We start from the raw sequence: 23,297 nt of genomic DNA, 5'->3' as shown, positions 1-23,297 counted from the left end.
CTGTTGATGGACACTTAGGTTGCTTCCATGTCCTGGCGATTGTAAATAGAGCTGCAATGAACATTGTGGTACATGACTCTTTTTGAATTATGGTTTTCTCAGGGTATATGCCCAGTAGTGGGATTGCTGGGTCGTATGGTAGTTCTATTTTTCATTCATTTTCTGTCCTTTCCTGAGTGAAGCTGTGCTGTGGAGGCCATCTGCCAGTTTCTTGGAGTAAGCCTCTTTTCAGGAGAGCTAATCTGAACATTCTTACAATGCCAGCCCCTTGGTTGTGGATTCCTGGGGATTTTTCTCCGGGGCCTCAGCTGGTGCTTAGATCACGCTCTGTAGCACAGGAGTCTCTAATGCCTGGATTTGGTATCAATTTGGAGACCTGTCCTTGTGGAGCTAATCTTTTCTCTTTCTGAGCAAGGATGAATGCTTTATCCTTCTCTGAGTCGGCTTTAAGCTACAAGCCTTAGTCTTCCATAACATAGAGCTTCTTATTTTAATTATAAGAAAGGAATATCCTGCCCTTTTCTTTATTTACTTTCACCAAGGGTTTTACTGCTGAGTAGGGGAGGAGGATAGCTTGTTATCATTCAGGTGGGGCTGTTGGTAACCCCTGATTACTAGCTTCAACAGTAATTGAGTTAGTCTTTGGGATAAAAACCTCATAAAAGAGTCAAGCTGCTCAGGACACATGTGAAGCACCTGTCAGTATTTTCCTGATTTGTGAAGAGTTTACACCTGTAAACTTGTGTAAACCTGTAAACATCCTCACTTGTGCAATTTTCTACCTTGGAGATAGTGAGAATCCAGGAGCAACTGAACTATGTTTAGCCCAGACTGATAGACAAGGGTGTGGTTATGTTGGCTGACCATGTCTGCCCTCATTCTCCTAATAGTGTCCTAGGCACTATTTGAGGCATTGAGAAGTGACTTAGTCAATTATGGGCTGCTATAACAGAATACCATAGATTGGGTGGTTTAAGTAACAAGCACTTATTTCCAACAGTTCTGGAGGCTGGAAGTGCAAGATTAGGGTGCCAGTATGACCAGGTTCTTGAGGAAACTGGGTTGTCCTTTTGGACATCTAATCAAGTGTTTCTCAACCTTTTTTCATTAGCACCTTTTGAGACATTTTTTCCCCTAATTGCCCCCCTGCCTCCAGTCAGTGGAATTTTAATACCACAGATGTACTGTGTATCTGGTTATGTACTATGGCTCTTTGGAGGGCCACAAACTGTTGTAATATCTAAGATTTTTTCTTCCCCAAGAATCAGTTTTCACCGCTTTGGGGATGATTTTGCCCTCATTGAGAATGCATAGTCTTATCCTATATTGTCTCACTCATACAGTCATCAAGGCTTGTTTTCTATCTAGAAATTCCACCTGTTACCATAAGCTTTTTCAACACCTCAAACACCAAACTAGTGAAAGCAGGAGAATATTATCTCATTCAGTCCTCACATCAACCTTGTAAGATAGTTGGTATTATCCCCATTTTACAGATGAAGTAACTGAAGCTTAATGAGGTTAAGTGATTTGGTCAAGGTCAAAAAGTTTGGTGTAGTCAGTCTTTAAATCCAGTTCTGATTCTAGAGCTATTTTTGTTGACTCTGCTGCCCATCCCCACTCCTCAAGAGTCTGCAATCATCAGCAGGATAATCAACCATTCAACTTATTTTCTCAAGGCCCTAGTAGGTGCCAAGCCCAATGAAAAATGTTGTGAAAAGAGAGTTCCTGCTGTTGAAGAGGTCACTGAGTGACGTCTTACATGTTGCAGATGCCTTAGGGATAGTGCCTTTGTTACCCTCTCCTGTTTGGGCCTCTTATGAGATGGCTGGCTCTAGCTAATGGCTGTCTTGGAAAGATTGGAGCTAGCTGACCTTTAGGAAGGTCAGAGCTGTGGATTTGTCCTTACTAGTTCCATTTTCCAACCAGCAGAGCTGTTTCTGATCACTGAGCATGTTATGTACAGGGTATAAACAAATGGGTGTAGCAGGCCCAGTAAACTCCTTGGCCATTAGATGTTTGTAAGCATGAGGATTAGTAAGAATGATGTTTATTTTTTGCTTATTGATGTTCTTAATAATTCAGAGCAGAAGTTGTTTGTCCCTTTCTGAAGTTATTCCATACTGTCTGCCTCAAAGCCTAATGATGTTAAGAGATTCAGAAAGAAATGGAATATGGGTGGAGGTAGGAGGGATATTTTTACTTGGACTTCTCCAAAGAGGCAGGAATTGAATTTATTCTTTACATTTGCTTCTCTGGTGCCTCCTTGGCCTTGCTCACAGCTGAGTCCAGGTGTTCCTGGTCTAGAAATTGGAGCCTTTGGGTAGTGTCTGATGTTTAGCCCATGTCACATGTCATATCTACACAGAAATGGGAAGGGGTATGTTTAAGAGGTCTGCTTGCTGGCTGTCTTGACTGAAAGCATTCTTTTTTTTTTTTTTGAATTTTTGAATTTTATTTTTTTATACAGCAGGTTCTTATTAGTTATCCATTTTATACATATTACTGTATATATGTCAATCCCAATCTCCTAATTCATCCCACCACCCCCACCCCCACCCCCACGCCACTTTCCCCCCTTTGTGTCTATACATTTGTTCTCGATATCTGTGTCTCTATTTCTGCCCTGCAAACCAGTTTATCTGTACCATTTTTCTAGGTTCCACACATATGCATTAACATACGATATTTGTTTTTCTCTTTATGACTTACTTCACTCTGTATGACAGTCTCTAGATCCATCCACGTCTCTACAAATGACCCAATTTCATTCCTTTTCATGGCTGAATAATATTCCATTAAATATATGTACCACATCTTCTTAATCCATTTGTCTGTCGATGGGCATTTAGGTTGCTTCCATGACCTGGCTATTGTAAATAGTGCTGCAGTGAACATTGGGGTACATGTGTCTTTTTGAATTATGGTTTTCTCTGGGTATATACCCAGTGGTGGGATTGCTGGGTCATATGGTAGTTCTATTTTTAGTTTTTTAAGGAACCTCCATACTGTTCTCCATAGTGGCTGTATCAGTTTACATTCCCACCAACAGTGCAAGAGGCTTCCCTTTTCTCCACAACCTCTCCAGCATTTGTTGTTTGTAGATTTTCTGATGATGCCCATTCTAACTGGTGTGAGGTGATACCTCATTGTAGTTTTGATTTGCATTTCTCTAATAATTAGTGATATTGAGCAACTTTTCTTGTGCTTCTTGGCCATCTGTATGTCTTCTTTGGAGAAATGTCTATTTAGGCCTTCTGCCCATTTTTGGATTGGGTTGTTTGTTTTTTTAATATTGAGCTGCATGAGATGTTTATATATTTTGGAGATTAATCCTTTGTCTGTTGATTCATTTGCAAATATTTTCTCCCATTCTGAGGGTTGTCTTTTCATCTTGTTTGTAGTTTCCTTTGCTTTGCAAAAGCTTTTAAGTTTCATTAGGTCTCATTTGTTTATTTTTGTTTTTATTTCCATTACTCTAGGAGGTGGATCAAAAGAGATCTTGCTGTGATTTATGTCAAAGAGTGTTCTTCCTATGTTTTCCTCTAAGAGTTTTATAGTGTCCGATATTACATTTAGGTCTTTAATCCTTTTTGAGTTTATTTTTGTGTATGGTGTTCGGGAGTGTTTTAATTTCATTCTTTTACATGTAACTGTCCAGTTTTCCCAGCACCACTTATTGAAGAGACTGTCTTTTCTCCATTGTATACCCTTGCCTCCTTTGTCATAGATTAGTTGACCATAGGTGCTTGGGTTTGTCTCTGGGCTTTCTGTCTTGTTCCATTGATCTATATTTCTGTTATTGTGCCAGTACCATACTGTCTTGATTACTATAGCTCTCTAGTATAGTCTGAAGTCAGGGAGTCTGATTCCTCCAGCTCCGTTTTTTTTTCCCTCAAGACTGCTTTGGCTAGTCAGGGTCTTTTGTGTCTCCATACAAATTTTAAGATTTTTTTGTTCTAGTTCTGTAAAAAATGCCATTGGTAATTTGATAGCGATTGCATTGAATCTGTAGATTGCTTTGGGTAGTATAGTCATTTTCACAATTTTGATTCTTCTAATCCAAGAACATGGTATATCTCTCCATCTGTTGGTATCATCTTTAATTTCTTTCTTCAGTGTCTTCTACTTTTCTGCATACAGGTCTTTTGTCTCCCTAGGTAGGTTTATTCCTAGGTATTTTATTCTTTTTATTGCAGTGGTAAATGGGAGTGTTTCCTTAATTTCTCTTTCAGATTTTTCATCATTAGTGTATAGGAATGCAAGAATTTCTGTGCATTAATTTTGTATCCTGCAACTTTACCAAATTCATTGATTAGCTCTAGTAGTTTTCTGGTGGCATCTTTAGGATTCTCTATGTATAGTATCATGTCATCTGCAAACAGTGACAGTTTTACTTCTTCTTTTCCAACTTGGATTCCTTTTTATTTCTTTTTCTTCTTTGATAGCCGTGGCTAGGACTTCCAAAACTATGTTGAATAATAGTGGCGAGAGTGGACATCCTTGTCTTGTTCCTGATCTTAGAGGAAATGCTTTCAGTTTTTCACCATTGAGAATGATGTTTGCTGTGGTTTTGTCGTATGTGGCCTTTATTATGTTGAGGTAGGTTCCCTCTATGCCAACTTGCTGATGAGTTTTTATCATAAATGGGTGTTGAATTTTGTCAGAAGCTTTATCTGCATCTGTTGAGATGATCATATGGCTTTTATTCTTCAATTTGTTAATATGGTGTATCACATTGATTGATTTGCATATATTGTAGAATCCTTGCATCCCTGGGATAAATCCCACTTGATCATGGTGTATGAGCCTTTTAATGTGTTGTTGGATACCGTTTGCTAGTATTTTGTTGAGGATTTTTGCATCTATATTCATCAGTGATATTGGTCTATAATTTTCTTTTTTTGTAGTATCTTTGTCTGGTTTTGGTATCAGGGTGATGGTGGCCTCATAGAATGAGTTTGGAAGAGTTCCTTCCTCTGCAATTTTTTGGAAGAGTTTGAGAAGGATGGCTGTTAGCTCTTCTCTAAATGTTTGATCGAATTCACCTGTGAAGCTATCTGGTCCTGGACTTTTGTTTGTTGGAAGATTTTTAGTCACAGTTTCAATTTCATTACTTGTGATTGGTCTGTTCATATTTTCTATTTCTTCCTAGCTCAGTCTTGGAAGCTTATACTTTTCTAAGAATTTGTCCATTTCTTCCACGTTGTCCATTTTATTGGCATAGAGTTGCTTGTAGTCTCTTAGGATGCTTTGTATTTCTGTGGTGTCTGTTGTAACTTCTCCTTTTTCATTTCTAATTTTATTGATTTGAGTCCTCTCCCTGTTTTTCTTTTTTTTTTTTTTTAAGTAGATGTTGGGGGTAGGAGTTTATTAATTAATTAATTAATTTTTGCTGTGTTGGGTCTTCATTTCTGTGTTAGGGCTTTCTCCAGTGGTGGCAAGCGGGGACCACTCTTCATTGTGGTGCGCGGGCCCCTCACTATTGCAGCCTCTCATGTTGTGGAGCACAGGCTCCAGACATGCAGGCTCAGTAGTTGTGGCTCACGGGCCCAGCCGCTCCGCAGCATGTGGGATCCTCCCAGACCAGTGCTCGAACCCGTGTCCCCTGCATTAGCAGGCAGACTCTGAACCACTGCACCACCAGGGAAGCCCTCCCTGTTTTTCTTGATGAGTCTGGCTAATGGTTTATCAATTTTGTTTATCTTCTCAAAGAACCAGCTTTTAGTTTTATTGGTCTTTGCTATTGTTTTCTTTGTTTCTGTTTCATTTATTTCTGCTCTGATCTTTATGATTTCTTTCCTTCTGGTAACTTGGGTTGTGTTTGTTCTTCTTTCTCTAGTTCCTTTAGGTGTAAGGTTAGATTGTTTATTTGAGATTTTTCTTGTTTCTTGAGGTAGGCTTTATTGCTATAAACTTCCCTCTTAGAACTGCTTTTGCTGCATCCCATAGGTTTTGGATCATCGTTTTTTTGTTGTAATTTGTCTCTAGGTATTTTTTGATTTCCTCTGAATTCTTCAGTGATCTGTTGGTTATTTAGTAATGTATTGTTTATCCTCCATGTGTTTGTGCTTTTACGTTTTTTTCCCCTGTAATTGATTTCTAGTCCCATAGTGTTGTGGTCAGAAAATGTGCTTGATTTGATTTCAGTTTTCTTAAATTTACTGAGGCTTGATTTGTGACCTAAGATGTGATCTATCCTGGAGAATGTTCCATGTGCACTTGAGAAGAAAGTGTAATCTGCTGAGTTTTTTTTTTAAATAAATTTATTCATTTATTTATTTTATTTTCGGCTGTGCTAGGTGTTCGTTGCTGCATGAGGGCTTTCTCTAGTTGCAGTGAGCTGGGGCTACTCTTCATTGCATTGCGTGGGTTTCTCATTGTTTTGTCTTTTCTTGTTGTGGAATACAGGCTCTAGGCACACACGCTTCAGTACTTGTGGCACGTGGGCTCAGTAGTTGTGGCTCATGGGCTCCAGAGTGCAGGGTCGAATTTGTGGCAGTAGGCTTAGTTGCTCCACAGCGTGTGGGATCTTCCCGGACCAGGGCTCGAACCCATGTTCCCTGCATTGGCAGGCGGATTCTTAACAACTGTGCCACCAGGGAAGCCCTAATATGCTGTTTTTGGATGGAATGTCCTATAAATATCAATTAAATTTATCTGGTTGGGGCTTCCTGTAAATAAATGATGACACAATGCATCCATAAAGAGAGAGGGAGGGAGGGAGGAAAGGAAAGAAAGAGAGAAGGAAAGAAGAAAGAAAGAAACAAGGAAAGAAAGAAAGAGAAAAAATTGCTAATCAGGAATTAAAAAAAAAATCTATCTGGTCTATTGTGTCATTTAAAGCTTGCATTTCCGTACTAATTTTCTGTTTGGATGATCTGTCCATTGGTGTAAGTGAGGTGTTAAAGTCACTCACTATTATTGTGTTACTGTCAATTTCCCCTTTTATAACTGTTAGCAGTTGCCTTATGTATTGAGGTGCTCCTATGTTGGGTGCATGTATTTTATAATTGTTATATCTTCTTGGATTGATCCCCTGGTCATTATGTAGTGTCCTTCCTTGTCTCTTGTAACATTTTTTATTTTAAAGTCTGTTTTATCTGGCATGAGTATTGCTCTCCTTTGATTTCCATTTGCACGAAGTATCTTTTTCCATCCCCTCACTTTCAGTCTGTATGTGTCCCTAGGTCTGAAGTGGGTTTCTTGTAAAGAGCATATATATGGGTCTTCCTTTTGTATCCATTTAGTGAGCCTGTGTCTTTTGGTTGGAGCATCTAATCCATTCACATTTAAGGTAATTATTGATATGTATGTTCCTATTACCATTTTCTTAATTGTTACACTTTTTTTTTTTTTTTGCTGTACGCAGGCCTCTCACTGCTGTGGCCTCTCCCACCGCAGAGCACAGGCTCTGGATGCGCAGGCTCAGCGGCCATGGCTCATGGGCCCAGCTGCTCTGCGGCATGTGGGATCTTCCCGGACTGGGGCACGAACCCACGTCCCCTGCATCGGCAGGCGGGACTCTCAACCACGGCACCACCAGGGAAGCCCTACATGTTTGTTTTTGTAGGTCCTTTTCTTCTCTTGTGTTTCCCACTTAGAGAAGTGCCTTTAGCATTTGTTGTAGAGCTGGTTTGGTGGTGTTGAATTCTCTTAGCTTTTGCTTCTCTGTAAAGCTTTTGATTTCTCCGTCGAATCTGAATGAGATCCTTGCTGGGTAGAGTAATCTTGGTTGTAGTTTCTTCCCTTTCATTGCTTTAAATATATCATGCCACTCCTTCTGGCTTGTAGAGTTTCTGCTGAGAAATCAGCTGTTAACCTTATGGGAGTTCGCTTGTATGTTATTTGTCATTTTTCCCTTGTTGCTTTCAGTAATTTTTGTTTGTTTTTAATTTTTGTCAATTTGATTACTATGTGTCTTGGCGTGTTTCTCCTTGGGTTTGCCCTGACTGGGACTCTCTGTGCTTCCTGGACTTGGGTGGCTATTTCCTTTCCCATGTTAGGGAAGTTTTCGACTGTAATCTCTTCAAATATTTTCTCGGGTCCTTTCACTCTCTCTTCTCCTTCCGGGATCTCTGTAATGAGAATCTTGGTGCGTTTAATGTCCCAGAGGTCTCTTAGGGAGTCTTCATTTCATTATTTTTTTTTTATCCTTTTCCACGGCAGTGAATTCCACCATGCTGTCTTCCAGGTCACTTATCTGTTCTTCTGCCTTAGTTATTCTGCTATTGATTCCTTCTAGTGTATTTTTCATTTCAGTTATTGTATTGCTCATCTCTGTTTGTTTATTCTTTAATTCTTCTAGGTGTTTGTTCTTTAATTCTTCTAGGTCTTTGTTAAACATTTCTTGCATCTTCTTGCTCTTTGCCTCCATTCTTTTTCCAAGGTCCTGTATCATCTTCAGTATCATTATTCTGAATTCTTTTTCTGGAAGGTTGCCTATCTCCACTTCATTTAGTTGTTTTTCTGGGATTTTATCTTGTTCCTTCATCTGATACATAGCCCTCTGCCTTTTCATCTTGTCTGTCTTTCTGTGAATGTGGTTTTTGTTCCATAGGCTGCAGGATTGTAGTTCTTCTTGCTTCTGCTGTCTGCCCTCTGGTGGATGAGGCTATCTAAGAGACTTGTGCAAGTTTCCTGATTGGAGGGACTGGTGGTGGGTAGAGCTGGCTGGTGCTCTGGTGGCAGAGATGAGTAAAACTTTAATCTGCTTGTCTGCTGATGGGTGGGGCTGGGTTCCCTCCCTGTTGGTTGTTTGGCCTGAGGCGACCCAACACTGGAGCCTACCTGGGCTCTTTGGTTGGGCTAATGGCGGACTCCAGGAGGGCTCACACCAAGGAGTACTTCCCAGAACTTCTGCTGCCAGTGTCCTTGTCCTCATGGTGAGCCACAGCCACCCCTTGCCTCTGCCAGAGACCCTCTAACACTAGCAGGTAGGTCTGGTTCAGTCTCCTGTGGGGTCACTGCTCCTTCCCCTGGGTCCTGATGCGCACATTACTTTTTTTTGTTTGCCCTCTAAGAGAGGAGTCTCTGTTTCCCTCAGTCCTGTTGAAGTCCTGCAATCAAATCCTGCTAGCCTTCAAAGTCTGATTCTCTAGGAATTCCTCCTTCCATTGCTGGACCCACAGGTTGGGAAGCCTGACATGGGGCTCAGAACCTTCACTCCAGTGGGTGGACTTCTGTGGTATAAGTGTTCTCCAGTTTGTGAGTCACCCACCCAGCAGTTATGGGATTTGATTTTACTGTGATTGCGCCCATCCTACCGTCTCATTGTGGCTTCTCCTTTGTCTTTGGATGAGGGGTATCTTTTTTGGTGAGTTCCGGTGTCTTCCTGTCAATGATTGTTCAGCAGTTAGTTGTGATTCTGGTGCTCTCTCCAGAGGGAGTGCTTGACTGAAAGTATTCTTGATTATGCCTTTTAATTACCACTTATTATCATCACAGGTAGAGAAACATACAGCAGTCAGTGAATTGATCCATGTCTCGCCACTTCCCTTTCTGCAAGTTGCCTGCCCTTTCTGTCTTGTGAGAGAGAGGAGTTCTAGAAATGGGAAGAAGAATGAGAGATGCATCCCAAAGGTCTGGTGAGGAAGGCTGATGCCAGTGGACTTTTAAATGGACATCTCTTTACATTTGTGAATAGTTTCATGCTTATGCCTCTCATTTCTATGAGCCTCCCAAGGAGGTAGCATCTGTCTGACCAAACTGTAGAAAACTAGCAGGCTTTAGTTCAGTGGAAGAAACATAATGTAGGACAGTCAATACAGAAAACATTGATTGGTCATGCTTTGAATCCAGTGAGTAGTAGACATTGGAAGCGTAAAAGGCCAGCTCCTTAGGTAGGATTTTAAGGTTGATTTTGTGACCCTCTGCATCTCGTACTCATGAGGGTTGAATTTGATTACATTCATGAAGCAAAGTCTCCACCCTTGGGCCCAGCTGCTAAAGTTTAAATTCATGGTGTTTCTGTGCTGGAAGAGATCATCCTAGGGAGTCTTTATATCAGTTTCATTGCAAACATCAGGACTGAGTTTTGTTCAGATCCAAGGGATGGCTGTTTGTGGTTCCTTGGGTGAGTAAAGAGGAGGTACCCTTCTAGTTCTGTCACCACCCAGTACTTCAGTTTTGCTTTCTATTTGTTCCTATTTTACTGGTAAAAGAAGCCCCAGAGAAGTGAAATGGGCCATATACTTTTTTTAGGGCCACCAGTGTATTAGTGGCAGAGCCAAGACTCAAGCCAGAGAGCTCACAGAAGATGGCCATAGATGTTGCTAGAATTATTTGGAGCCTTGTAAAGATGCAAGATATTATTGCAGTTAAAAATTTCTAGGGAGGGAGAAGGCCCTGCCTCCACTGACTGCCTTGTTTATTATCTTACAACTCTCACCAGTGAGGTTTTTAGCTATCATGCTGATTTTTTAAAAATTTATTTATTTAATTAATTTATTTTTGGCTGTGTTGGGTCTTTGTTGCTGCGTATGGGCTCCCTCCAGCTGCGGTGAGCAGGGGCTACCCCCTGCTGTGGTACACATGCCCCTCATTGCAGTGGCTTCTCTCCCTGCGGAGCAGAGGCCCCAGGCGCGTGGGCTTCAGTAGTTGTGGCGCACGGGCTTCACCGCTCTGCGGCATGTGGAATCCTCCTGGTCCAGGGCTTGAACCCATATCCCCTGCATTGGCAGGTGGATTCCCAACCACTGCGCCACCAGGGAAGCCCTGATTTTTCTCCTGTTTATGTTGAAGTGTGTTTCCTTTTGCTCTTATCCCAAAGGAAATAGATTTGAAGTTTCCAATTGTTGTAGAAACAGTGAAGTAGTTCCCAGGCCAGACTGCTGTGTGTTCTGTAAAGAATGGAGCCAGTGAACCAGTGGACCTTATTTTGTGATCCAAGCAAACCTTTAAAACATTTCTAAAAGAAAAAGAAAGTGAAGGAATAAATGGTATGTCAGGTGGTTTAAAACCACTCAGGGGTCCAATGTTTATAGCAGCACTGTTTACAATAGCTAAGACATGGAAGCAACCGAAGTGTCCCAACGCAGATAAATGGATAAAGTAGATGTGTTTTATATATATATATATATATATATATATATATATATATATATACACACACACACATATACATACAATGGAATATTACTCATCCATAAAAAAGAATGAAATAATGTCATTTGCAGCAACATGGATGGACCTAGGGATGATCATACTAAGTGAAGTAAGTCAGACAGAGAAAGACAAATATCATATGATATCACCTATATGTGAAATCTAAAATAAATGATACAAGTGAACCTATTTACAAGACAGAGACAGACTCACAGACATAGAAAACAAATGTATGGTTACCGGACGGGAAAGGGGTGGGGAGGGATAAATTAGGAGCTTGGGCTTAACAGGTACACATACTATATATAAAACAGATGAACAACAAGGACCTCCTGTATAACACAGGAAACTATATTCAGTATATCGTAATAACCTATAATGGAGAGACTTCCCTGGCGGTCCAGTGGTTAAGACTCCGTGCTTCCACTGCAGGGGGCATGGGTTTGATCCCTGGTTGGGGAACTAAGATCCTGCATGCCGTGTGGCGAGGCCAAAACAAACAAACAAACAAATAAACAAACAACCTATAATGGAGAAGAATCTGAAAAAGAATAAATATATACATACTGAAACTAACACAACATTATAAATCAACTATACTTCAGTTGAAAAAAAAAACCCGCTCATGGGTCAGCTCACTTGGTTTCTTATTCTGCTCTTTACTTACTAGATTTCAGATGTGAACAAGTTACTTATTTTCTCCAAGCCTTGATTTTATAATCTGTAGAATGGGAATAGTAATAGCTACTTTTGTAACTGAATTGAGAATTGCAGAAAGTGCATCCTCTGGCACAGTGTAAGTGCTCTATATATTATTATCAATAATGACAGCAACAGTAGTTTCCAGTTCCTGACCTGGTTAGAGGGTAAGTTATGCTGACTGGGCAAGTGTGACCTTAAGCATCGCATCATTGTGTTTGTTGGTTGGCTTATTATTCCTATCAATCACACTGATCATGCTCATACTAAATAACTAAAAGTTGTGAACAGCAAGGAAGTTTGCAGCTTCTCTGCCATCTCTTTCCTTACTCGGCTTAGTTCTCACCTTTTTGAGGCTCTCTCTAACTGGCTGCCCCAGTCAGGGTGCTCTGTTTCCTGTTCAGTGTCTGACATCCTGATTTTAATGGAGCAGGGCTGGCTGGTCCAGAGTCTGCCTGCAGCCCTCTGAGGCAATGTGTTCTCCTTGTCTCTTGCCTTCTGCTTTTCAGCCAGACATGAAGCCATTAGCTCATTAAGGGGACTTTGACTTCTGTCACAGCTTTCTTCTGATTTGTATGCCCATTTCTGGCCTTGTGCAAGGTCACAGGGGCATAGTCAAATACACTGACCTGGATTTTGTGCTCAAGTTGGCTCTTTTCCTGTGAGATTTGCAACTGGTTCAGTGTAGCAATGGGGGTGGGAGTGGGGAAAAAGCCCCTGAAGTTACTGCCCCCCATTATATATATATATATATATATATATATATATATATATAATTTTTTTTTGCGGTACGTGGGCCTCTCACTGTTGTGGCCTCTCCCATTGTGGAGCGCAGGCTCAGCGGCCATGGCTCACGGGCCTAGCCGCTCCGTGGCATGTGGGATCTTCCCGGACCGGGGCACGAACCCGTGTCCCCTGCATCGGCAGGCAGACTCTCAACCACTGTGCCACCAGGGAAGCCCTGCCCCCCATTATATTGATTTCAAGCTGGGGTTTTAAAAATCCTGAGCATCATAACTATAGCCTGTGTCTTACTTCTCTGAATGAAGCAAATAGGGTAAAACCTCATTATTTGGGGGCAAGACCAGTCTGAGTAGGTAACAAACCCCAGAAATTAAAGAGTGTTTTCAAAGAAATGCCATTGTCTTAAAATTTGGGGCAAGCCTCTGCAGTATCTTTCTTGTCTAGTCTTACTGCTTCCTCTGTTTCCTGGAACTGTACCTGAGTTTTTTATAGGAGCCTCCTTCTGTCTTTTCCTTAGGCTTCCTCCAGGACATTGTGTACCACTGCCCGTTAGGGTCTTCCTAAATACAGTGCTGATTGGAGAACACTCATGTTTAGAAGCTTTCAATGGCACTTACTGGCTGCTAAACAAATTCCATATGTATCAGTTGTCCTGGTGTTCATGCTTATCACGGTGTATCCCTGTCCTACCACTTTAATTATATCCTGTACCGTTACAAGTACCCTTTGCTCCTGGTAAACTGATCCACGTGGTCCTGTAATCATTCTGCATGTTTGCGTCTCTGCCAGTTCTTTTGTCCAGAGTACTCTCTGCTTAGTTTCCTACTTTGTGCTGCAGATCCACCTTCTTCAGTCAGCCTTGCCTGATACCTACTCATCTGTATCCCCATAGCAACACTTTGATTATAGAATTCAGCATACTTTATCCTGGTTCATTGCTTTGTCTCTTATTGTATGAGCATCTCATGGACATGGGCGTGCTTTATTTTGTCTCCAGCATAAGCTGAGTGTAACATGGACACCATAAATGCTTGTTGAATAAATGAATACATGAATGCCTGAGAAATGATTAACAGTTCTGTTCAAATTTCAATTCTTCCCTGAAATATTCCTTGATCCCTAATCACAGTGAGTCTGGCACACTCAACTCCCAGAGCCCTTTGTGTGAAACAGTCTGATTCTTTTGAGTAAGTCTTATCTTCCCAACTTGATTAGAAATTCTCGGAGGGCAGAAACTGCCTCCCTCATTCTTCTTCTTTGTGTACCCAGCCCCCAGCACAATTCCTGGCACATAGAGGGTGTTTAATACATGCTTTTGAATCCAGGAATCCAGCCATCTGGTCAGTTCCTCTGCCTACCAGTTCATCAGCCTTCTCTGTCACTCACTGGCCAGGGGTATCCAACTCAAAGATTTTCCAGGGCCGGGTCAGAACCAGTGTGAGGCAGCAGGGAATGTTGGGCTGTGTCAAACTTATGAGCTCCATGGCGGACAGCTGCTACTCAGCCCATTATTGCCATGGGTGAGTGTGGCTTTAGTGGCCTCCTCATCTCATATTACAAGAGAAGCTAGAAATCCAGATTTTAATGTGAAATCTACGAGGACTACCAAAGCACATCTGTGGTATAGATTTGACCTATACACTATCCATTTGTGACCTTTGGGTAGAGGCTGAAATTTCACACATTTAAGTTCCTTGTGGAAGAAGAAAGGGAGGGGAGGGCATAATCTGAAAGCCTTTGAGGGAGTTTTGGTGAAAGCCTAGCTTGGGTTGAGAGCATCTTGTGACTTTCTGTGGGTAGTGACTTAGTTTCTTGAGCAGAGTCCTGCAGAGACCATGCACAGTCTGGGCTTCATCCTCCCTTGTATTCTGTCCCCAGAAAGATGGTGTCCTGGGGACATACGTGATTTTTGCTCTTTTTGCCCAGCCTCGGCTGAGGCAGGTTTGATGGTTTTTCTTGCTTCTGTCGACTTCTAAGGGCCTGGTGGTCAGGCTGGTACAGTGCGAAGTCCTAGAGACCATTCCTGTTAATGGCTTCTCTGAGAAGGGGTTCTGGATGAGCAAGCACAACCAAAAGGAAAATATATTGTACAAAATCATTGCCTAAATGTGGTCAGCCAAGGGGCAAAGCAGTATAATAGCCAGAAGGAAATCTGTACCTCTATGGAGCCTCTTGGAGGGCATTATCTTTCCTTTGGCTGTCCTGTTCTTTTCATAGTCTCTAAGGGCCCATGGCAGTGCTTACTGCTTGGTATTACTTGCAGGTCTGAAAGTGTTGCCACCAGTGGTATCCTCATCTGCGGTAGAAACTAGCTAATTGGAATATCTGGAAAAATACATGAGAAACTGAAAAGAGGGTCGTCTCTGGTGAGACCCCCTGTGTGGCTGGAGAACAGGAGAGGAGGGAGACTGACTTTTCATTGTATACCTTTGTGTGCTTTCTTTAATTTGAACCATGTACATATATTGTTATTTTTTTAATGTACCTGAGCAAGCCTAAGTTTGATCTCCTCTTCAAATTCTCTGTTCCCACTTTAGTCCTGAAGCATGGGTTTCTCTGTAAACACCTAGACCCAGTCACTGTAGATTGCCTCTCAGAGGTAGCAGCCTTGCTTCTCTGGTCCCCAGAAGTGTTTTAGGGTTTCTCACTTAGGGGTCTTAGAATGACAATCAGGCCTAAAGTACGTTCAACATTTTACTGTTTTTAAAGGGCTTTTGGATACATTGTTTTATCTGATCCTTACATCATCCCCATTTTATAGAGGTGAAAAATTGAGGTTTGGGGAGTCTGAATGACTTACTTGGGACCATATAGCTAGTCAGGGTAGAGCTGTGACTGTTCCGGGTAGCCTTAGTTTACATTCATGCCCCTTGCTCTAAGTTCTTATGGCAGTGAGGTAGTCTTCTCTTTTTGGAATTCTCTTACAGGTTTTCAGAGCTGTTGCAGTAGGGGCAGGAGGTGGAGCTGTGGTGTTTTCTCTTTCCTCTTTCTTCTCTAGCTTTTCCCTCTTTAGGAATCTAGTTACATAGGCCTGTCTTCTCTGGAAAAAACGGGTCAGTAGTAGGTTTCTCCATTTTCTAGATAGGGTAAATTAAGGCTCCATTGGGGCGATACCTTTTAGGGAAGCTTGAATTGACAGTCTGGTTTTCTATTCTTTGCTGAGTGTTATTGCTGCTATTAGGCAGAGGGCTTTGTTTCCAGGTTACAAATCTTTTGTTTGTTTGTTTTTTTGTTGCGGTACGTGGGCCTCTCCCATTGTGGAGCACAGGCTCCGGATGTGCAGGCTCAGTGGCCATGGCTCACGGGCCTAGCCGCTCTGTGGCATGTGGGATCCTCCTGGACCGGGGCATGAACCCATGTCCCCTGCATTGGCAGGTGGACTCTCAACCACTGCGCCACCAGGGAAGCCCCGGTTACAAATCTTCTGAGCAAAGAAGTAAGTATGGAATAGAATTGGAAGGACTCATGTAGTCCTTGGATATAATTTAATGCTCCACATCCCAGAGAGAGTAAACATTGTAAAGTGTGCAAGATGGGTTTGGATTAATATCCTGACAACATATGGTTTGGCATGTAGGGCACTCCCTGGGAGTGCCCTGGGAGACCCTCCTCACCATACACAGCCTGCCTTTGCTGGGTGGTCCCTTCCCACAGGTCTTCCCGGCAGCTGTTGTGCACCTGGGTGAATCGTCAGCTTCCCTAAGCATTGAAAAAAACAATTTTAACTGATGAAAGCTCTCATACAGGAGGCAAAATAAACAGACAACCCTGAGAGACAGTGTGTTTTAGTACTTCTTAGTTTCCCCTGAGTTTGTCCAGGGTATTCACTTCCATTAGAAACACTGGCTGATCCTCACCACTGGTATCTTCAGAATACAACATTGGAAATCATCTTACCCTGGGACTTCCCTGGTGGTGCAGTGGTTAAGAATCCTCCTGCCAATGCAGGGGACACGGGTTCCATCCCTGGTCCGGGAAGATCCCGCATGCCTCAGAGCAACTAAGCCCGTGCCCCACAACTACTGAGCCTGCGCTCTAGAGCCTGCGAGCCACAGCTACTGAGCCCGTGTGCCACAGCTACTGAAGCCCGCGTGCCTAGATCCCGTGCTCCACAACAAGAAAAGCCACCGCAATTAGAGGCCCCTGCCCGCCCACACCGCAACAGAGTAGCGCTACCCCTCTCGCCGCAACCAGAGAAAGCCCACGTGCAACAATGAAGACCCAATGCAGCCAAAAATCAATCAATCAATCATCTTACCCTTTCCAGTCTGCTGCCCCTGGTGTCATGGGTGTGGAAGGTCTCTGGAAGCTCCAGAGAGGCAGTGAGCACCATGGAGGGAAGGCTCAACTGCTTTTAAGAACTAAGCAGAAATCTTTGACTTTTTACCTTTTCTGTTCTTACTTAAATCAGAATAAGGTTGCCTTCAAAGAGAATTCTGTGCATTACTGACACAGCTCAGAGTGGGAGAGGCTCCTGGTACCTCCTTTGCAATCTCTGAAGAGAACTTATTGGGGGCATGCAGAGGTCATGCTCAGGTTATCTTTATTCACCTAGCCCCAACCTGTGCTATGCTGAAGAGAGTTGTTATAGAGATATGTACCAGCTGATGGCTTAGTCAAGGCCTCACTGGTTGGCAGCTTTGCAGGTCTGGAAACTCAGCTAGTTCACCCAGGTTTAAGTTCCAGTGGGCTCTCTTAAGCATATGAAATTCATGAGACCATCAAGCCACAGTTTCAGTTAACTAATTAACTGAGAAACATGACTACCAAGTTGATTTGTGTGCACAGGTAGGAGCATTGTCTCCAGTATAGGAAAGGTGAGCTGGGAGCCAACTCAGCTCTGGAGGAAGTCAGGGTGAAGCATGGTGGAAAGCTCTTGGCTGTAGATAAGATATACCTGGATTCAAACCGTATACTAGCTGTGAGACTTGAGATGAGTTATTTAACCTCTCTGCTCCTATTTCTTCCTTTGTAAACTCCCCCTGGAGTTTTCAGATATGTACACAGTAAGCACTCAGTAAATATTTTGTCCTATTTATTCCCCTGTCTCCTTGCCTCTCCTCTTCTTTCCTTGCAGCATTGTCCTTCTAGGGCTATATCTGTATTCTGACCAAAATACACTTGTCAGTCTGTTCGGGCACCAGGAATATATTGGAGAGAGATTCATTTTTATTCTCTAGATTCCCTTTTATGTATCCTTTGCAGACCACAGTCATTCTTTTACCACAGGTTACAGTAGGAACAACTAGATTCTAGCTCTCCTCAATCTGTTCCAACCTAAGTAGGCTTTCTGGCTACCATTGAATCTACAGTTTTGGGTTTTTTTAAAAAATAAATTTATGTATTTATTTATTTTTGTCTGCATTGGGTCTTCGTTGTTGTGCATGGGCTTTCTCTAGTTGTGGCGAGTGAGGGCTACTCTTCGTTGTGGTGCGCGGGCTTCTCATTGCGGTGGCTTCTCTTGTTGCGGAACGTGGGCTCTAGGTGCGCAGGCTTCAGTAGTTGCAGCATGCGGGCTCAGTAGTTGTGGTGCATGGGCTTAGTTGTTCCGTGGCATGTGGGATCTTCCCAGACCAGGGCTCAAACCCGTGTCCCCTGCATTGGCAGGCAGATTCTTAACTACTGCGCCACCAGGGAAGCCCCGAATCTACAGTTTTTTGCTGAGCACCCACTATGTGTCAGGTACTGCTTGGCCATGAGAATATAGTGGTGAGTGAGACAGAAACACCTTTCCAAACTCCCTTCTCAGATGGCTTACTTCTGTGGATGACTGGTCTTGTGCATTTTTTGTTGCTTCATACTAATTTCCTTCTGAGAGGATAATCTTCTCCCTAGACCTAGGAGACAGTGCCCCTTTGTGCTGCCTGGGCCATGCCTGCTGGCTTGCTTGCTCCCAAGTGATGAGAGTAGTAGCAAGCTGAGGCTGAAGGAGAAAGCCCTGTGGGCTACTACTGCCTCGGCCACACATGTTCCAAAGGCCTGCGCTTGGCACTCTTGAATGTTCCTTTTCTCCTCGCACACAGATTATAGTGTTCGTGGGTAATTTAAATTCAAATAACCTTCCGCCCTCTCTGCCTTAAAAAAAAAAAAAAAAAAAAAGAGCCCTGTGTATTACAGGGTAGAGAACAAAGAGGGGCAGCCCTGGTCTACTGGTGGGGTTTGTTTTATCATGTGTTTTTTATGCAGCCTTGCTATGGGTTGCCTTTTCTTTAATAAGGCTAATGTGTAATTCAGGCATATTGATATTCTGTAGTCATAGAATCTCACATCTTTCTCTACTTAGTCATATATAGCGTGACATATATAGTCACATATATATACTGTGTCAGGGGCTTTGGCTGACCGGAAGTGGGACTTGCTTCTCCATTTTGGACTCCAGGCTGCATCCTGGCCCCTAGTGGGCTCTGCATGAAGAAGGCCCAGCAGCCAGGTTGACGGATTTCTTAGCTTCAAAATGGGGCCTGAAGATAGCCCTCTGTTCCCTCTTCCTCCTTCTGTTGCCAATTTACCAGCAGTTGCCAAGAAGTGTGTATAGGAAAGCAGGCAGAATGGCTCTGTGGGAACCATTTATTTGAGAGCTCCCAGTGGAGAAATGCATTTTCCTTTCCTCCTTCTCTTGCTGTGGTGTGTAGCATTGTGATTTGGTACTGCTTGTCCCTCTGCAGTACTGAGGCCTGTACACGACTCCTCTGACCCTATAGGGGTTTTCAACAATAAATTGCTTGCTGCTTGGTGTTTCCCCCAAATTCCATCACCTTCCCAGAAATGGGGGAGTGTGTTAACAATTAGGGACCTAGCAGAGCCTCTGTTTCTGGTACTGTAACCGCTGGAAATATGGTGGTTGAGCCCACATGAACCATGTTTCCCACTGCTGCTGGGTCTGGGCATTTGCTGCAGTTGGATTTAACTTTAAGAGTCACACTAGAGGCTCGGTTGGAGATGAGAGAGCACCGAGTAATTATTGCTTATGTACCAGTTAAACCTATCAGCCAACAGATGTTAAGTGCAGGAAAAAAGTGCAATAATGTTATTATAATGGCATAATAGTTATCATAATAATCAGCTGGCATAGCATTTGATAAGAGGCAGATCCTGTAATGAGTGCAAGGGAAGGGTTAACCTTGTACTATAGCACAGGGAATGGGTGCTTAATCTTGTAAGAGATGCCCTGTGGATGTTAATGATTCAGGTATTGAGTTGCTACCCTCTCTGCATAGCTAGAGGGGCTATGGAAACTTCAGCTAGGGTTGTCTGCCTTAAAGGTACTGTCTTTCTCATAGTGTGATGGAGCATACACCATCCTTTGGTTTAAGTTTTACCATCCTAGCACCCAGCAGCAGTGGGTTCTAGGAAAGGCAGAGAGACTTCATCCCTATGGGACCATTTGGGATTTTCAGAAAATCCAGCCACATCTTCTTTTTTTTTTTTTTTTTTAGATGTTGGGGGTAGGAGTTTATTAATTTATTTATTTTTGCTGTGTTGGATCTTCGTTTCTGTGCAAGGGCTTTGTCTAGTTGTGGCAAGCGGGGGCCACTCTTCATTGCGGTGTGCGGGCCTCTCACTATCGCGGCCTCTCTTATTGCGGAGCACAGGCTCCAGATGCGCAGGCTCAGTAGTTGTGGCTCACAGGCCTAGTTGCTCCGCGGCATGTGGGATCTTCCCAGACCAGGGCTCGAACCCGTGTCCCCTGCATTAGCAGGCAGACTCTCAACCACTGTGCCACCAGGGAAGCCCCAAGCCTCATCTTCTTAGATACAGGTGATGAGCTCTACTCCCTACAGTGAAATGTATTCCATACCTGTGGGGGTGGAGTGTACCTCATTTATATGTACATACTAATTGAGGCTGTGCTTGCAGAAGACAGCCTCTCCTTACCCAGAGAGCTTGCTGGAGCTGCGTTCCCACTCTGGATAGGAAGGTGGTGGTGAAGGGGTGAGGAGCAGAGCTGGGCTCATAGATGACCCACAAAGACAGCACTAGGGTAGGAGAAAAGAGTGTTTGGATTCAGGCAGACCTGGGTTTGCTCCTGACCTTGCCACTCGTTAGCTGTTGGACAAGTTTAACCTCCCTGAGCCTCACCTGCCTGACTTTGTATGTGCTCATCTATGTCTCATTTGTTTTTCACTAACAGCCCTGTCTCTGAAGTACCTATCACTATGCCTGCCACTAAGTAGAGCTTAGTAAATGCTTCTGCTTCCTTCACCCCACCCCCACCTGCCTATCCTAAAGAGTAGAAGGACAAGGACAAGACCCTCCTGCTTCTAAAAGGAATTTTGGCCTCAATTAGAGCTTTATGTTTCTTCAGGCCCTGGTGTTGCTTCTCTGAGCCACAATCTGTAGACCTACTTTGAAGCTGCCTCTCAGGGAGACTTTTGATATTTCATGTTTGGGCACATCTCTGCTTTATCCAGGGAGTAAAGATAGGGTTTAAAATCCCTTTAGGGGGGCTTCCCTGGTGGCGCAGTGGTTGAGAGTCCGCCTGCCGATGCAGGGGACACGGGTTTGTGCCCTGGTCCGGGAAGATCCCACATGCCGCGGAGCGGCTGTGCCCATGAGCCATGGCTGCTGAGCCTGCGCGTCCGGAGCCTGTGCTCCGCCAACGGGAGAGGCCACAGCTGTGAGAGGCCCGCGTACCGCAAAAAAAAAAAAAAAAAAAAAAAAATCCCTTTAGGGAATGGTATCCCTGCTTCTGCCTCAGTCGCCTGCAGCCTTGCTCCTTTCGCCTTTTTCCTTTGGGTGGGTCATGTGGGGGCACTGCCTGCCTTGGGAAGTACTTGTTTCTTGCAGAGGCTGCTAGTTGTTTGGCTCAGTCTCTTTACTGGGTAAAGGTTATTATATTTCTATATGCCTGGGCTTTTGCTGTGGACTTTTATTTTGGAAGCCTGGAGTACTCAGACAAGGTGATATCTTTTTAGTCTATTTTTGGCTGTAGGCCAGCTTATCACTATGGCTACCATGGCAGGATATAGAAAGTAACTTCTGGAAGAAATTTGGGAAAGAGGAAGGGGGAAGGGGAAGATTAGTTTGTCTTAAGGTCACAAGAGGAGAACAGCTTCTCTAAGCAGAACCATTTTGATTTGGACAGAGCTTCATTTTCCTTCTCTCTGAATTTTTCTTTCAGTCAGTAAACATATATATTAGTGTCTGTTACATTCCAGACACTATAGTAAGCCCTGAGATACACTTGTGACCAAGTCATATACAGTTCCTGCTTAGAGTATTGAGGAATATAGACATCAAATCAAATTATAACCATATACATAAATGTAAAATTATGATTGTAATAAATATGTGGAATGAAAGGAATGTGGTACCATGAGAATATTTGACAGGGGATTTGACTTGATCCTGGGTTAAGAGGGTATCAGGGAAAGCTTCCTTGAGGAAATGATGTTTGAGTTAAATTGTGAAGAACAAACAGATGTTTACTGAGCAAAGTGACGTGAGGTTGAAGAGCATTTCAGGTTGAGGGCCCAACGTTTACAAAGCCTCCTGGGGGGGCGGCGGTGGGGAGCAAAGAAGCATGACTTCTATGGGGAACTGAAATAAAACGTGGCCAGAGCACAGAGAGTCAGAGGAGATGGGTACAGGGTCAGGTTGGAGGGGTTGGCAAGGGCAGGCCTGTTCAGCCGTGGCAAGGCATTTTGTATTTACTAGAAGAGTCCTTTGGAGGGTTGTTAGTCGTGGTTGTGGTGGTGAGATGATTGAATTTGCACTATGAACAGATCACTCTGTTAGATGGAACATTGGATGGGTTTTGAGAGAGTGAGAATGAAGACCAGAAAAGGAACATTACTGTAATAATAGGTTACTTGTTTTCCTTCAGTCAGCTAAATGGTAATCTTGAGATCGACCCCATGCCATGTTGCCTTGTTCCTCCTGAGTCAAGTCCTCTCTCAGTGCCCACCGTCAGTGTGTTGTTGGGGCCACCTGGCCACTCAGCAGACGTGGTGGCTCAGAGTACTGGCATTTGGCATTTTTCCATCTTCCCAGAAAAAGGCCTGGAGGTTTAATGCCTGTCGCTTGTTAACATGTGACAGCAACAAAGCACTTTGTAACCTGCTGTCTTACCATCCCTGTGTTGGCTGTCACTACTGAGCAAGGGCTACCCCTTTCACCTTGTACCGCTTAAGCCACTGACACAGGCACCTCCCTGAGATGTGATGTGCCAAGTTAGCAAAGCCAGCACCTGCAGTTTGTATACCACTCAGTTCTGGTTGATGCAGGTGTGCACATGTTCTCTCTTGGCAGCAACCAGTGTCTGGAGGGCCGGAAATGTGCTCTAGTCATTCTTCCCACTGTGTAGCCAGGAAGACTGAGATGCAGGAGGAACCTGTGGTATAAAGAAGCCTGGGTCAGAGTCACACTCTGTCAGACCAAGAGTTAGGTGCATGGTAGGTGGTTCCAGACCCTAGATCAGAGCCCTTCCTCAGCAGTACTGTAGCCTTGGGCACTGCTCCTTTCACTTACTCAGCTGGAAGGCCATGCTGCATATAGTGGTTAGGAGCACGACCCTTGCAATTGAGCAGACTTAGTTAGAATCTCTGCTTCACTACTTATAAGCTGTGTGATCTTGGACAAGTTACTTGACTTCTCTGACCCATAGTTTTCTTAGCTCTAACTGGGAAATAATAATAAGTTTCCACCTCACAGGGTAGTTGTTGTGAAGTATTGGTGAGACTATATGAAAGGTGCTTAGCTGCCTTCACAACATAAATGATGAATAAAAAGTGGTTAACTTTTATTAG

General features: G+C 43.4%; 1 protein-coding gene across 4 annotated transcripts in view; it reads left to right on the top strand.

The window, feature by feature from the left end:
* Nucleotides 1-23,297, top strand: part of SIL1 (SIL1 nucleotide exchange factor) — a 303,875-nt gene that overhangs the window by 52,297 nt on the left and 228,281 nt on the right. The window contains exon 2 of one of the 4 annotated variants that reach the window (XM_081230896.1): nucleotides 9,448-9,582. The exons of the other annotated variants lie outside the window; for them this stretch is intronic. Coding sequence (XP_081087022.1) covers nucleotides 9,551-9,582 — 32 coding nt within the window. The 5' untranslated portion in view covers nucleotides 9,448-9,550. The remainder of the gene's footprint in view (nucleotides 1-9,447; nucleotides 9,583-23,297) is intronic. 4 annotated transcript variants of the gene reach the window in all.

This window comes from Mesoplodon bidens (genome assembly GCF_964165515.1).
Source record: "Mesoplodon bidens genome assembly, chromosome: 4".
Lineage (NCBI taxonomy): Eukaryota > Metazoa > Chordata > Mammalia > Artiodactyla > Ziphiidae > Mesoplodon > Mesoplodon bidens.
This window is presented reverse-complemented; position numbering and strand designations above follow the sequence as displayed.